This window comes from Acomys minous (assembly GCF_964271855.1).
Source record: "Acomys minous genome assembly, chromosome: 20".
NCBI lineage: Eukaryota > Metazoa > Chordata > Mammalia > Rodentia > Muridae > Acomys > Acomys minous.
The window spans coordinates 4763777-4779195 of NC_140502.1; the positions used below are offsets into that span (position 1 = coordinate 4763777).

The following is a 15419-nucleotide window of genomic DNA, read 5'->3' on the forward strand; positions in this document are numbered from 1 at the left end:
GTCATGAGCCCACTCCTTTTTTTTTTTTTTTTTTTTTTTTTTTTACAATGTACGGAAATGGAAACACATACCGGGAACGCAGCAGTAGCTTTTGATTCTTCACCCCCTCCCCCCCCACCCCCCCACCCCCCCCCACCCACCCCCACCCACCCTCACCCACCCCCACCCCCCACCCCCGGCTGCTGGGCCGAAGCTTCGTGCCTGAACAACCTTGGAGCGCCCAGCGTGCTTCTGATGCCTTAGAAACAGGAGAGACACCTGTTAGTGTGCCAGGCGCAGGAAGACTCCATTCTCCAGCTAAGCAGATCTGCCTCAGGAAAAAGTACTAACTTGCTCTTTTGTTCCTGGCTTTCAGTTTGTGAGATTACTCTATTTTTTTAAATATAATTTTATTTCTTTCAACAAACTTAAAAATAATAAAAAAAAATCTTTGGAACAACTACTGTTTTTCTTTGTGGGTTTCTTTATCTTGGGCATGAGCAAAAAGTTGACTTATAATTGAAAAGGCCTGCAAGGTGCCCCTGGCTGCTGTCCTGGGCAGGGGGCGTGGCCAGCGGGTGGGTGCTTTTGTGCAAGCTGGGATGTCCCCAGGGGACAGTGAAGTAGTTTTCTCTAAACTTGAATGCAACTTGAGTTGTTTGGTCCAGCTTAAAACTGCATCCCAGAGGAGGGGACACGGTGACAGGAGCTGCCTGCCTCGCGATGCTCCCTAGCCTGTGGTTCCGGTTTGAGGCCTATCCATGACGACGTTTTAGCGTACACACACCATCTCTACTTACGTGGTGCTGGGAAATGGAAGTGAATTGGCTGGTTTCAGAAACACCGGGAATACAAGAAGCCAATTTGAATTGTGTCTTCCAAGAGAAAAAGGGCCATTTAGATGCTTTTCTCTCTTAGCTTATTTCTTAACTTGGCAATCGCACAAATAATTGAGACTCTTATTTTTATTTAAAATTAAGCTTCCCAGCACAATCTTGAGCAGTTTATGTCATTTTCAACCCTCTGTTATTTTGTCTATAGCAAACATCCCAGCGATACTTGCACTTGGTAGTTTTCCTCAGCTCTTCCCTCGCACATCTCCCTAGGACCTGGTGGGTGAATTACCAGGCTCAAGCTCCTACTTCCTCCTCTGACTCCTCCCCCCCTGGCTGGCCGGAAGTCCAGCCCTGTTCTTTCCCCTGCTCAGCGATTGGCTGTAAGCTGCTTTATTGACATACCAGGGAACAGCTGGGGAGCAGTGTTTACACAACGTTGAGACAGAAATCAGAATTGAAATTACACAATAACCTTATGCCTACAGGGAGATACATTAATTGCTGGAAACTCTGGGCTGAGTATGGTGGTGCACACCTGTAACCCCAGCATTATGGAGATGAAAGATTTTGAAGTTGAGGCCAGCCTGAGCACCGCTGAGACCTTGTCTCAAAAAAGAAAGTGCAGTAATCACCTCTGTGGTGTTCTGTCCCATGTCGTTTGAATACGTTGTAACTTTCTGTTTGTGTTTTAGTGAGCCGGCCTCAGGTAGCCAGTGCTCGCCTTCAGCTTGGTCTGCGGCCAGGTAAGACTTTGCGCTTCTGAGCCTCCCGCCTCCACCTCTCCAAGAGCTGGGGTTACAGGTGTGTACCCCTACATCTGGTTTTATGTGACTCGGGCTTGAACCTAGGTCTGTTGGGTTTTTTCCTTTTTTTTTTTGAGACAGGGCTTCTCTGGTAGCCCTGGCTGGCCTGGAACTCACTCTGTAGCCCAGGCTGGACTCTTTATCAGCTGAGCTATATATATCTCCTGAGCTAGTTAAGGGTTTATTTGTAAGGATTTGTATTAGAAAGTTTTATATGTACTTTGTGACAAAATCAGGTCTTAGTAAAAATGCTTTCAGAAGCCGGGCGTGGTGGCGCACGCCTTTAATCCCAGCACTCGGGAGGCAGAGGCAGGTGGATCGCTGTGAGTTCGAGGCCAGCCTGGTCTACAAAGTGAGTCCAGGACAGCCAAGGCTACACAGAGAAACCCTGTCTCAAAAAACAAAAACAAACAAAACAAAACAAAAAAAAAACAACAAAACTTTCAGAATGACCAGTTCACCAGTTCTCAGAGTGCTTGCTTGCACACGTCTGAAGAATTTGTAACTGCATTTTATGCATTACAAAACAAAACAACAAAAAAAGTCCCACTCCTAGGTTGTCTTTTGCCACAGGCAGCCCCCCGACTCCTCGCCCTCCCTTTGAAGCAGCTGTCAGGCGCCTTCCTATGGCACCAAGTTCACGTTGGACTTCAGTGTTCCTGCCTGCTTCACACCCTACCACCCCGTTCTGCCCAGCTCCCAGCCACCCTGCCTCCCCTGCATGGCGCTGTGTCACGTGCTCTCTAGAACCTCCCGTGCTCCCTGGTGCTCCCCAGTGCTGGTGTGCGCTCCTGTGTTCCCTCCATTCTCTCTGCTGCCTCCTGCAGCTCTGTTTGGAGTGCAGCATCTCTTGCTTTACTGAGACCTTTCTTGGTTTAGTCTTGGCCTCCTGTCCTTTCCCTTCATGGCGTGTTTCGTTCTCTGAGGCAACGATGGCCTACTCTGAAGTGAAACTTAAAAGGAGAGTCGAGGCCCTGAGTGTGGGGAAGGCTTTAGCACTGTAGAACGTTCTGGAAGGGCCCCATCCATTTTTGAAGCCATACGGATTTCTGCAGAGGTTGGAGGAAATGGATATGGTTTTGGGAGAATGGGGGAATGTGCGAGGTGGGCAGCCAGGGGATGGGCCCATTTAACTGCACGAACCCTAAGAACAGATGTTATAAACCTAACAAGTGAGATAAATGGTGCTTTGGGACTGAGTGAGGTCAGCATTTGTTTTTTGTTTTGTTTAGTGTGTGTGTGTGTGTGTTTTTCATGTGGCCACATCCTAAGCAATATGTAGTAAATAAGCCCTTCGGTGGCAGCTTGAAGCCTCTAGCTTGGACCAGTTTTTCCTCCATCACAGTTGCATTTTATTTTATTTTTTATTTTTCAAAGATTTATTTATTTATTATTTATTGTATATGAGCGTTTTTATCTGCAGAAGAGGGCATCAGATCACGCTACAGATGGTTGTGAGCCACCATGTGGTTGCTGGGGATTGAACTCAGGACCTCTGGAAGAGCAAGCGGTGCTCTAAACCACTGAGCCATCTCTCCAGCCCCCACATTTTATTTTTAAATTCATTCATTCATTCACTCATTTACTGAGTCTTTCTCTGTAGCCCTGGCTGGCCTGAAACTCTCACTTTGTAGTCCAGACTGGCCTCTGTCTACTTTGAGATACCAGGCTGGTAAACTCCACTGTGTAACCTTGGACACGCTGCCTCCAGCCTCCCAGGTCCTGCGGTGCAGGCACGGCAGTGCTAGGGAGGTAAACCTACTGAGCCACATCCTGGTGGAACCTCTCTCGCTTGTTCTTCGTCTCCCTGGAACTGTATCATGGGCTAGGGCAGGACTTCAGGACTATCAGACACATTGTCAAGCCAAGAGGACAGGTGGACTGCCATGGGCACAGCCGGGTCCCCCCTCCCCACAGAATGGACGTGGGGGGTGCTGGGGCTAGGCCCCCCGTTCCCATGCTGCTGCCTGAGGCGGTGCAGTAGAGACTCTTGTTTTTATGGAAGCATCACCTGCCAATAAAAAGCTAACGGCTTATTAGCTGCGGTAGGAAGTTCCGGCAGAGAGAAGAACTCTGGGAAAAAGACAGGTGGGAGAAACGCCCCAGGATGCTGAGAGCGACACATGAAACTGTGGCGAGGTAACCAGTCATGTGCTACACAGAATAAACAGGTAACTGAAGTTAAAGGTTAGTTGGGAAAGGAGCCAAAGCTTATGGCCTAGGCATTTATTCATAAATAATGTCTCAGGGTAGGTATTTTGGGAGCTGGGGTGTTGGAGGAAAACCTTCTGTTACACGATGCCGCTACTGACACGTGCTGTCTTTGCTAGTATAAAAATGAAACCAAGGTCCCAGAACCTCTTAGCAAATGCCCAGTGGTCCTGGTGCCCGTCTGCGTGGGAGTCCTGGCGGCAGGTGCCCCGGCTGCACTGACTCCAGCAGACTCCCTCGAGCCCAGTGGAGACCCCCTGGTTCTCCCCGGCCAGTCCAGCGGAAGCAGAGGGCGCAGGGCTTGCGCCACCAGCGCTGTTCTGGGAACACGCGCCTAGGGCTGACACGGCATCGTGGGCCGCGGCTCTCTGTGTGCTTCATGAAGTAAAGAGGAAAGTGAAGGAGTCAAGAGGAAGCAGGACACAGAGGACCATTTTAGAAAAACTTTTATTGCAAATTTTATTCTGCACGTTGATTTTTTTGGGGGGTGGGGTGGGGAGACACCACAAGTGCGTCTTTCCTGAGGCACAAAGATAGAAATAGCAAAAGAAGTGAGTTAAGACTTAAGAGCAGGAAAAAGGAAAAAAGACTTAAGAGCAGGATTTTTTTCAATCAGCACTGAGTCACTGTCATTTAAGCAGAGTCAAGGATAGGGATGTGATCTTGCAGGTTTTGGCAACAGCGGTGATGGTTGTGGCAGCATCACTGCTGAGCACTGCCTCTGCTGTTGGGGGCCCAGGGCAGGCTGACGTCACAGGGCCAGGGCTCTGTCTCACTGAGCTGCTCTACGCTGGGCCAGAGGAGGGTGTGAAGGCCTTGTCGCGGCCTTCCATGCATGCTTCAATTTCCTCCACGGTCCTGGGCACACAGGTCAGCAGCTCCATGCCACTGTCAGTCACCGCGACATCCTCCTCGATACGGACCTGGGCCAGCCAGACAAGATGCTGTTACGACCAGGCTGGCTTAATTTGCCACATTAGTGGAGCCAACCTGGTCCAGCCTGACAGTGCTATCTGAGAGCAGCTTTCTGAGGGATGGGACTGGTTTGTGTGATAAGACAGATTGGTCTCACAGCCTCTGGGGAAGCAAGACCAGGCTCCTCCTATGGTCCTTATAATTGATGCTTAGATGGAGTATATGGGACCGATGGGCATTTTGAGGAATCTATTGAGAGGTGAGGCACCTGCTTGGGACTGACCAGGCCTTAACTTTTCTTGAGGCAAAGGTGACAAAGCTGTGGTAGGGTAGTGGACATTCTGGGACTAAGACTGTGGGGCTCCCAGGGACTCACCCCACCAAAGTTGCGAAAGCGCTGCAGGACCTCCTGGTTGAAGAAACAGGCTTGGGCCGGGTCGGCCAGGGCCTGGTCCAAGAGGTGGTCAATGAAGTAGATGCCCGGCTCCACGGTCAGCACCATGCCTGCTTCCAGATGCCTCGCCGTGCGCAGGCTCCGCAAGCCAGGCTCATCGATGCGCTCCACACCCTGTGGAGACAGGAAAGGTGGGGAAGCCGACGGGCAGTCCCAGGGCTGCTCTGGAGAACAGCCAGACAAGACTGGCTGCAGCCCCCTGGGTTGTCCCCTGACTGGCCACCCTAAGGCTGGTGGGTTCTGCCTTCACTTAGGCCCTCCTGCAGATCAGAGGCCAGAAAAGCTCTTAGGAGGTTACACAGCCTGCAGGGCCTGCCTTGTGCTTGCTTTCAGGCAACTCAAGCTCTTCCACGCCAGGTCAGTTTTTTCAACAGAGGAAGGGACCCCTGCTGGCATCAGGATGGGCCTGCTATCACCAGTTCCTGCTTGTGCCTAGCCTGTACCTGGCCATTGATGGCACCCGTGATCGATCATTGCTTCCTGTGGAGGCTCTGTGTGCCCCGCTCCTCCCCCAGCTCCCCGGGGTACCCACTGGCCTGTGGATGGGGCCTCTGAGCAAGTGGGCAGCAAGTAAGCTTTCTGGTCAGGATCTGAGCTTGCCCTGCCCTACTTGTGGCTCCTCCAAGGACGCCCAGCTGCTGGAGACGGAGCTGTCATTTCTGACTGTTTGGGGGCCAAGAACATCAGACTTCAATTAGTGGTTCACGTAAGGTAAACCAGAAACAGGCTGGCTTAGCCTCCAAGGCTGGGCACAGGGAGGAGGGCTGTGACTGGGATTTCGTGAGGGCAGGGCTGGCCACTGGTGTGAGCAGGCCGGGATGGAGGTGGTGATGGGACGCAGAGCACCGTGCCTCTGGGCCATGCTCTGGGAAGAACCCTGGCTGGTGTCATCATCAGCCTCACAGCACTTTGCCTCTGAACCAGCCCGCTTGGAGGGTTTGGAAGAAGGATGCACCTCAGAAAGCGCCAGGCCTCTGTGCTCAGGTCAGGTGCTCCTGTTGAGGTCAGGGGCCTGCCTCCTGTGGGCTTGGTGTGCTGGGCTCTTGCTCTACGATCTTGCAGTTGCCGCTGAAAGCCTGTACCGTCTCCTTGGCATCTCATTCTCGTCCCTGCCCTTCATGTACATCCTAACTTGTGCCTTCTCTGTGAGAAGCCATGGCTGTGGAAGCCTGCTGAGGGGCACGGCCTGACTAGGTCATGTCTCCTGCGTTGGTTCGCTTGGCTTGCTTTGGGTTTTGTGGCACTGGGACTCAGGGTCTTGAGCATGCTAGGCAAGTGTGGCACTGAGCTTACACACAGTGGGCCCACTCTATCCTGCCACCCAGCAAAGATTAGGACCATCACTTCAGCTGGGGTCAGGGGACACTAAAGGCTTTGCCTGCCTGAGAACAGTCCCTCAGCAGTTGACCCCAGGGTCTGCTGGGTTGGGGACTACAGGCTAGCCTCCAACAGACACAGCAGAGGAGGATGGTGAGCTGGTCCGAGTGACCTACAGGCCCAGGACAGGGACAGTATATGTCCCTCCTCTTGTTAAGAGATGCCAGCTATGCTAGGGGTGTCCATGAGTGCTCAGTGAGGCCTCAACTTGTACTGGACCCTGAGAAGAGACCCAGATGTGTCTGTAGGCCTGAAATAAAACAAATGACTTTTATAGGAAAAGCCATATTTTTTCCACAGTGTTTATCTGTCAGAAGAATAGGCCGAGCACAAAGGGCCTGCTTACTGGAAAAGATGAAAACAGTTTGCTGCCAATTTTCTTTGGTGGAAAAAAAGGACTTTGGCGACTAATGAATAACGAACCTCAACTAACAATGTCTGGAAAGGGCTGCTCTTGGCTCCCTGCACACAATAGGATGGACAGAAATTAGGAAATTAAAACTGATTTTGTTTCTCCAAATTTAACTGTTTACACTTGAGGAAAAAAAATAATTGAATAATAATGCTTCTCTTGAGCAATCTCCCCATCCCCCAAAATCACTCTTAGTGCTTTCAAAATACCCCACAGCCAAGAGGCTGGCTCTGGTCTTGGCTAACTGGCTGGTGGGCCCCAGGGTGTGCACCAATTGCACAATCAGCCCCCTGCACGGTAGGCGCTAGGCCAGGCTGGGCAGCAGGGATAGGCCTGAGGGGCTACAGCCACCTGCCCAGTCGGGCTTCCCAGGAGCCCCCAGGCACCCGCTGGGTGGTCCTTTGAGAGCTGGTGGTAGGAGGGAGGAGGGAGCCTTGTCTGAAGATGCCCTTCGAGCTGTCCTCTCCTGCCAGTGGCCAGGAGGCAGGGGGTGAGCCAGCCAAGGAGCAGGAAGGGGGTCTGCTGCTGAGGGTCTAAGGGCCGAGGTAAGTCTGCATGAAGAGCATGTGGGGTTCGGTGTGACTGCACATGAGGCCTGGTTTCAGTTCCATGTCCTTTGGGGACCCTGTGCATAGATATTATCACACAGCATCTGTCCTGAGCACCTACCTCACTCACTGACTCACCCTGCTGTGTCCAGGACCCTATTTCTTTTGTGTCTCACAGGGAGACCCTGTCCCTCCTGTTCCACTATATCCCAAGCACCTCCTCCCCCCAAAACAAAACTAAAAATAAAACCCTGTCAGGGCCAGGCTTAGCAAGACCACTGTGCACACTGACCTCTGGGTAGCCTCCCACGTCGTGCACGTCGAGGCCCAGGAAGTGGCCTAGCCCATGTGGCATGAACACGGCTCCCAGGTGGACCTGCAGCATGGCATCCACACTGCCACTCAGGAGACCGATGCGTGTCAGTTCCTCCAGGTGGATACGGTCAGCCAGCCGGTGCATATCCGGCCACCAGACACCTGCGGTTTAAGGAGAAGCCATGATAAGCCAGCCCAAGGGTTGGGGACAGGGCCACACATTAGGACTGAGTGTCATCTAACCCAAGCTGCCTGTAAGGCTCAGGACCCCGAGACTGCATCTTCACACTGCAGAGCCACGCTTCTGCAACCCAAAGCCAGGGCCTGGCTTCTCCACCCAAGAGCAGATATGAGTGGCTCAGGTCCCAAAGGACGCCTCAGAGTTCCAGCCTGGGCTTGGCTGTTGGAGGTGGGGCAGGAAAGGCCTGGGGGCTGACCCCATAATGGCTGACTCAGTCTGGAAGCTGCTGTGGGCACAAAGGTTTCTGGGTGAAGGTACAGCTGGCATGGCCTCACCCTCTGGTGGGCAGGGGTCTGGAATAATTTCCATGGTTTCCTGGATGTCTGAGCGCAGGCTGCTAATCAAATTCATCTCTACCCCATATTTCTGGGGCAGAGGTCACTGCGGAGAGCCTCCTGTGCTAGCTAGTTTTATGCCAACTTAACAGGCTACAGCTATTTTGAGGAGGGAGGCGCCTCAATCAAGAAAGCCTGGGTAAGATCAGGCTGCAGGCAACCCTGTAGGGCGTTTGCTTACTTTGATTGATGGGGGAGGGCCCAGCCCATGTGGGCGGGGCATCCCTGTGCTGGTGGTCCTGGGTTCAGAAGGCAGGCTGCGCAGGCCAGGGGAAGCAGCACCCTCCATGGGTTCCGCATTAGCGCCTGCCTCGGCTTCCCTCAACAAACGGAGTAAACTCTACACTGCAAGTTGGTCATGGTGCTCCATTGCAGCCACAGAAACCCCGAGACACGCAGCTTCAGGGGCCGATGGGCTCTGTGGGTCCGAGGCTAAGGACCAGGGAGGCCCCCATAGGGCCTCATGCAGTACCATGGCTGCCCCGCCTGCTGTGGAGGACCTGTCTAGGGAGAGCACCAGATAAAGACCAGGAAGTCTTCAGCTCTGACCCCAAAGGCTTAGCTTAGGCCACAGCAGTGCCCAGAGGGTAGGGAGCATTAGCACTTCTGGCACCTCCAGTCAGGCTCAAGCCCATGGCTGGACTTACTCCCGTCTGACTGAGACCCAGACATGCCCTGACAGTGCCCCCCACCTTGATGGTCAGTGCTGTGAGAGGTTAAGGCTGGGAACCCTGTGTGGTTCAAGGCTCTACAGCAGCGGTTCTCAGCCCTTTCACAGGGGCAGCCTAGAACCATCATGCACATCAGATACTACAATTCATAACAGCAGCCAAATCACAGCTCTGAAGTAGCAATGAAATACTTTTATGGCTGGGGTCACCGCAACCTGAGCAGCTGTGTTAAAGGGCCAAAGCCTCAGAAGGTTGAGAACCACTGCTTTCCTGGATTCTGAACCACAAAGGGCCAGGCCTGGAAGCGCAGCCTGCCGAGCCTCGGAGGCTGGAGGTGTGCGGTCGTATGCAGGTGCTGAGGCTGCAAGGCTAGTTCATAGGTGCTTTGCGACACGGCCCTTGTATGCGTGGACAGGGAGGAGTTTGTCTCTGAAGCTGGTCTGGCCATTCTAGGGTGCTTTGTTACTGCTGCCTCCCATCTGGGGGGTCCCCTAGACACAACTCCCTGGCTGACCCAGCCTTCACTCTTGTGGGTGAGGGCTCTCTCCAATGGTTGGCATTTCAGCAATGGAAGTTGGGTAACTGGAATCCTAGCTGTCACTCGTTCTGTGACCTGAGTCCCTGGCCCACAGGTGGGCTGCCTCTGTCCAAGAGTCACAAAGCTGGCCCCAGAAAGCTGGCTACAGTCTTGGGTCTCCAGGGCACTAGCCGCTACTGATCTGTCTCGGGTGAGCAGCCAGAGCCTGGTTTCAGCACTCTGGCCATGGTGTGGTCTGGGCATGTGAGGCAAATCTGCTGCGCCTCTGGCTGCTCCTCCCCCAAGCCCAAGTGTCCAGGCCTGGAGAGTTCTGCCATGCCCCACTGCCCCTCCTGGAGGACTCTCCAGAGACCAGGGTACCGCTCTAGGAGAATGCTACACCGGGGCCTTGACCATGCTAGCCTATCCCTGTGCTGTGGTGGGCGTGGTGGCCCTGAAGCTATCCCCCATCCTCACCGCTGTTCCTGGACACTCCCCAGTACAACTGCTTAATTTCTTCTGACATATATCCTCGCCAGAGTGGTGATCCCTATGGCACCCCAAGGCTTGGCTTGGCAGAGCTGTGCTCACTCAACTCCAGTATGGCCAGCACAGGGAGCCTAGCCGTTCTCCCTGCATGGGATGGTCCTCAGTCAGCAAAGGAGAGCCCAGGAAACAGTCGGCCTCCCAGCATGACTGATTTCAGTGCTGGGCCCACATGCCTGGCCGAACCTCGACCGAGGGGGCCATCAGATGGACCCCATGCTTCATGGTGGCTCCCAGAGGGCTGCAGCCACTTGCCCAGACATAGGTCCTGGGCCCCAGGGCCTGTCTTCCTTGCGTGCACACCCTCAGCCGCAAGGCACAGCTCTCTTAGCTGTAAGTGGGGGCTTGCTTTCTGCCTGCGTGTGGTTAGGTCGTGACAGTGATTAAACCTCCAGTGACTTGGCCACGGCATCTGGCACGGGTGATGGTTATGACACCCATGGCTGGGTGGGGTCCCTCAAGTGTGTGAAGGTTGCCTTCCCGGGCAAGGCTGTCGCTGGGCCCCTTCCACCTCCGCAGCCCACAGGACCGTGAGGGCCCAGGTGCTGAGGAGCATCCCAGCACACCAGCCTCCTCTACAGCTCAGGTGGACGGTGCCTGGCTCTCCCATCTTGTTCCATTACTGCTGCTGATCTCACCCCAGCTTTCTGGAAACAGCAGCATCCCCCAGAGAGACTGGGGAACAATGGCATCTTGCTCCCCTCTGTTGGGGGAGCAGCTGAACCAGTGTCAGTGGACAACGCTGTATCACTTCACCCATCTCTGCGAGCTTCCCCCCTGCAGTCTCTGTGGGGAGATACCTCTCCACACACCTGCTCTTCCTCATCTCGGGCCTCCGGTTGACTTTCCCCAGGAAGTCCTCTCTGATTGTCCCCTCCTGCCCTATCAGAGCCAATCCATGGCAGCATATCAGGGCGGCATAGCCTGGGCCCGAGGAGGTGGGGTTCTAGGCTTGTTCTGTGTCTGGCACTTGCTAAGTAGGAGGAGTAAGTGAAGCACTAGTCTTCCTGATAGCTTTTCATCGGCTGGAAGTACATAGCCCTGAAAATACATAGCCCTGAAAATACATAGCCCTGAATTCATGAATGACCGTGTGCACCCCAGTCTGAGAGCAGAGCGCAGGGTGGGAAGAGTAGCACCACACCGCCTACTTAGTGACAAGAGCTCAGAGAGGGGGCAGGTCCTGTGCCCAGGCTCCGGGATGCGTTCCTGCTGGCCCCCTGCTCCACCTGGCCTCTTTTTTTTACCAGCACTCCAGTGGGCCTGGAGCCTGCTGCTGCCGAAGCCAGGGAGGCCTCATAGAGCTCCAGCGGCATCCATCACAGCCCCAGGCTTCCTGCCCAGAGTGTGACAGCCCTGGGGGGCTCCCAGGCTGAGCCAGGAAGGCAGCAGATCCCCCTCACCCACCCCCGAGGCTACTTGGTCACACAAAGAACTCACTTCATATGTGGACAATGGCCCTCACGGGATGGTGGATGGGGGAGCCAGGCCTGTGGAGTGTGGGAACAAAGGCAGAAAGCCCAGGTCTCAGGGCAGGCCTAGGGAGCTGCAGTGAGTTAGCTGCATGGCAGGCCAAGCTGGCATCAGGCCCAGGGCCTCTAGCCCAGCCCACCCTGCTGTGTCTACTTCGGGACCTTGGGGACTCATTCACCCTGTAGAGGGGCAGGAAGCAGCATGAGTCCAGGCTGCAGGCGCCTTGCTGCTGCTGCTGCTGCTGAAGTGGAGGCGGAGCTGTCGTGTGCACACTTCCTGAAGCTTGTCCTTGCACACTATGGGAGCACACAGGCAAGTGCTTGGAGCTAGGCAGGGAGGGCAGGGAGCCTGCCCCTCTGTCCTGCAACCAGTGTGAGTGGTGGACAGTGGACCCGAGGCAGCCCTCCCAGGTCTGGCTCCTGCAAAAGGGCACCATGGGGTGACATGAGGTCCCTGCACCGCTAATGGCACAACCTCCGTATTCCTCACTAGCTCTGCAGACAAGGAAATCCAGCTGCGTGTCCAGGTAGGAGGGAGCCAGGAAAGGCGACCCCTCTCCCTACCCACAGATCAACAGAAGACCGATGGACTCAGTTGTTCTGCACACTGCCCTGTGGCCCTCCCTACTCACCTGGTCATCACTTATATTCCTCTGTCCCTTAGGCTTACCCTGGGAGCAGGGGTGCTGCTGGCTGGCCACTGACAGCCAGCCCCTTCCTCCATGCTGCCACCCTACCTCTACCCCATAGCCGCCTTCAGCAGCAGCAGCTGAGGCAGGTACGGTGCTGTGTGGACTGGCTAGGCAGGATCAGGAGAAGCGGTGGGTTCTGGGAGATGGCCGCACCAGTGCCTGGCAGAAGGATTGGAACTTCAAGACGCAGCTGGGTGTGGCCGCATACACCTTTAACCTCAAAGTGTGCAACCAACACAGATGGGCCGCTGGCCCTGAAAACACTAAAGCCACTTGGGACTCGGACTCCGCCCAGCCAGTAGCCAGCACCGATGGGCAGTGTTCTCCCAGGGGCCAGAGCAGCCTGCCCACCCTCCTGCCCACCCTGCAGTGACCTCCTGGCCAAGCCCACCCCCCACCCTCGCTCTCTGAGTGGCAGAGGCTGCTCCACCTCTTGGCCCTGGATGAGGAGCCGAGGCCTGCATCCTTCAGTCCCCCAGGGCTGCAGCTGCTGGCCTGTGTGAGCTCTGATGGTTCTGGGGCCTGCCTTTCCCCTGGGCGTCATTGTGTGATTTCCTGCCTGTCTTTATTTACCCTTCCTTGGAAGGGCTCAGGAAGCAGCCGGGCAGTCTCAGCAGGGCGTTTGTCTTGGCTCAGGAGCTGAACCCACAAACCAGGGGCCATTCCTCTGAGATGGGCAGGGGGCTGACCTAGCCACTGGCACTTTAGCACTATGGTGAGGCGAACTGTCCCCAGCTGCTGAGCAGCCCTCTGTGAACACAGGACACGGAACCCTGTGGGTCCGGCCTATACTGAATGACCAGACAAAAGTCTAACTCTGCTCTTGTGGACCCTCGGAGTGCCATAATGGATGGAAACTGCTGGGGGCTCTGTTCTGTTCTCCAACAACGAAATCTTCAAGCTGCCAGCAAGGGCTCTCCCAGTCCAGGTCTGTGCCTCCGAGAGCCCAGCAGAGACAGTGGACCTTTAGTGAGGCTCTGCCTCCTGTGGACTCACAGGAGCTGGGTCTGGATGCCCCAAGTAGCCTGCACAGTCAGGAAAGGCAGCCGGATGGGTGTAGGGATCTGGCCAAAGGCTTCCGTCAGTGCAAAGTGGGGACCAGCTGGGTAAGCCTGGGCACTTTCTGGACAACTGGTTGGGCCGCGTTGGCCAAGCTACTAACTGGTGATGATGTCCAGTGGCAGCTGGCTTTGCCAAGGCCAAAACCCAGGTAGCTCCTGGGTGAACAAATGGAGGGACACTGCTGTGCTGACAAGCAGGATTGCCCTCTCCAATCAGCTCCCCGGCGTCCACACCCCTGGCGGACGACCCCACTCCATGCCCCCCATGATGGCCCTCTGCTGCTTCCTCAGCATAACGCACAAGGGTGGCTGGGCCCAGGGTTGGCCTCCGGGCTCTTACCCAGCAAGCTCTGCTTTGAGCAGTGGGAACAGCCTTTTCTGGCCCAACACCCACATTTCACTGTTGCCGGCAGAGGTTTGAAGATACCACCCAATGCGATGCGGCCCCTGCCAGCTCAACCCATGGGAGGACACAGCTGTCTGTAGAGAGCGGCGTGAGGTCAGCATCACAGACACTGGATGGCAGAGACCCGGGCCCCAGTCCTTAGTGGAGTGGCGGTAGCCACACATCACGGGGGACAACATTCCACCCCACCCTCCCAGCTAAAACTACACACTGTGAAATAGTGATTTTTAAATGACATAATGAACAGAAACTGCTTGCCTGTGGTGTAAAGATAGGAGACTGACTGTAGGCCACGTCGGTGGCTGCTCTCTGGCTTTAGTTTAAGAAGGGACATAGCACACATACTCTGCAGCTCCAGCTCCCGGTAGGGCTCCTTCACAGACCTCAACACACACACACACACACACACACACACACACACACACACACCAGCTTCCTACACTGTGAATTCAGACCTCAACACACACACACACACACACATACACACACCAGCTTCCTACACTGTCCCTTCACAGACCTCAACACACACACACACACACACACACACACACACACACACACACACACACCAGCTTCCTACACTGTGAATTCAGACCTCAACACACACACACACACACACACACACACACACACACACACACACACACACACCAGCTTCCTACACTGTCCCTTCACAGACCTCAACACACACACACATACACACACACACACACACACACACACACACACACACAAGCTTCCTACACTGTCCTTTCAGACCTCAACACACACACACACACACACACACACACACACACACACACACACACACACACGAGCTTCCTACACTGTCCCTGAGTCCTGGTGCCCCTGCAATGCCTTGTCTGACTCCCAGAGGCGCTGTTGCTCTTTAAGCTGCTGTGTCCTGCAGCAGCCCAGGTGAGCCAGTCACTACTGCTGCCTGGAGGACTGCTTTGCTTTCAGGCGTTCCTTGTCTTCCACACAGGCATATTGACTTTCTCTGGGCCCATCCTTCTGTCAAGCTCTGGTCCTGCATGCTGAGCGAGGATGTGGGGCTGTAGGGTTGGGGCCTGCATCCACAGCCCCCGGGCAGCTCCTAGCCTCTGGCCCTGAGGACCATTCTCAACTCCTCAGAAACTGACTGATATTGAGGTCCCTCCATTACTGAACGGGGCCCTGAGGTCACAGCGCAAGTCATTCCAAGAGTGGCAAACGGGGCCACAGGGGACTATTTAGCTAAATGCTGAACCAGCAAGTTCTGGGACTACAGCACGCCACATCCTGGGGCTTTTACAGTCCTGGGGACCAAGATCATTTTCTTTTCTTTCCTCCTCCTCCTCTTAAAAAAATCAGGGCACCATGGAGATGTGCAAGTGTGGCCACCAGAGTCCTTAGACAATGCTATCAAGGGTCTGCTTAACCTACTGCACCAACCAAGGACAATGCATGCAGTAAACATTGAACCCCTACTCAGATCTAGCCAATGACAGGACACTGTCCACAGTTGCAGGAGAGCAGGGGCTGACTCTGACATGAACTCTGGTGCCCCAGATTTGACCACTTCCCCTTGGTGGGGAGGCCTGGTGGCCCTCAGAGAAAGGATAAGCTGGCTACCAGGATGAAACTTG

The 15419-nt window shown here is 54.8% G+C and overlaps 1 protein-coding gene across 1 annotated transcript in view; it reads right to left on the reverse strand.

Moving 5' to 3' along the window:
- Window positions 1-4258: 4258 nt before the first annotated feature.
- The window catches only part of PEPD (peptidase D), a 147522-nt gene continuing 136361 nt past the window's right edge, over window positions 4259-15419 (reverse strand). The window contains exons 12-14 of the mRNA XM_084770840.1: window positions 7828-8012; window positions 5121-5312; window positions 4259-4752 (exon numbers count right to left, since the gene is read on the reverse strand). Of these exons, the coding sequence (XP_084626966.1) occupies window positions 4615-4752; window positions 5121-5312; window positions 7828-8012 (515 nt within the window). The 3' untranslated portion in view covers window positions 4259-4614. The remainder of the gene's footprint in view (window positions 4753-5120; window positions 5313-7827; window positions 8013-15419) is intronic.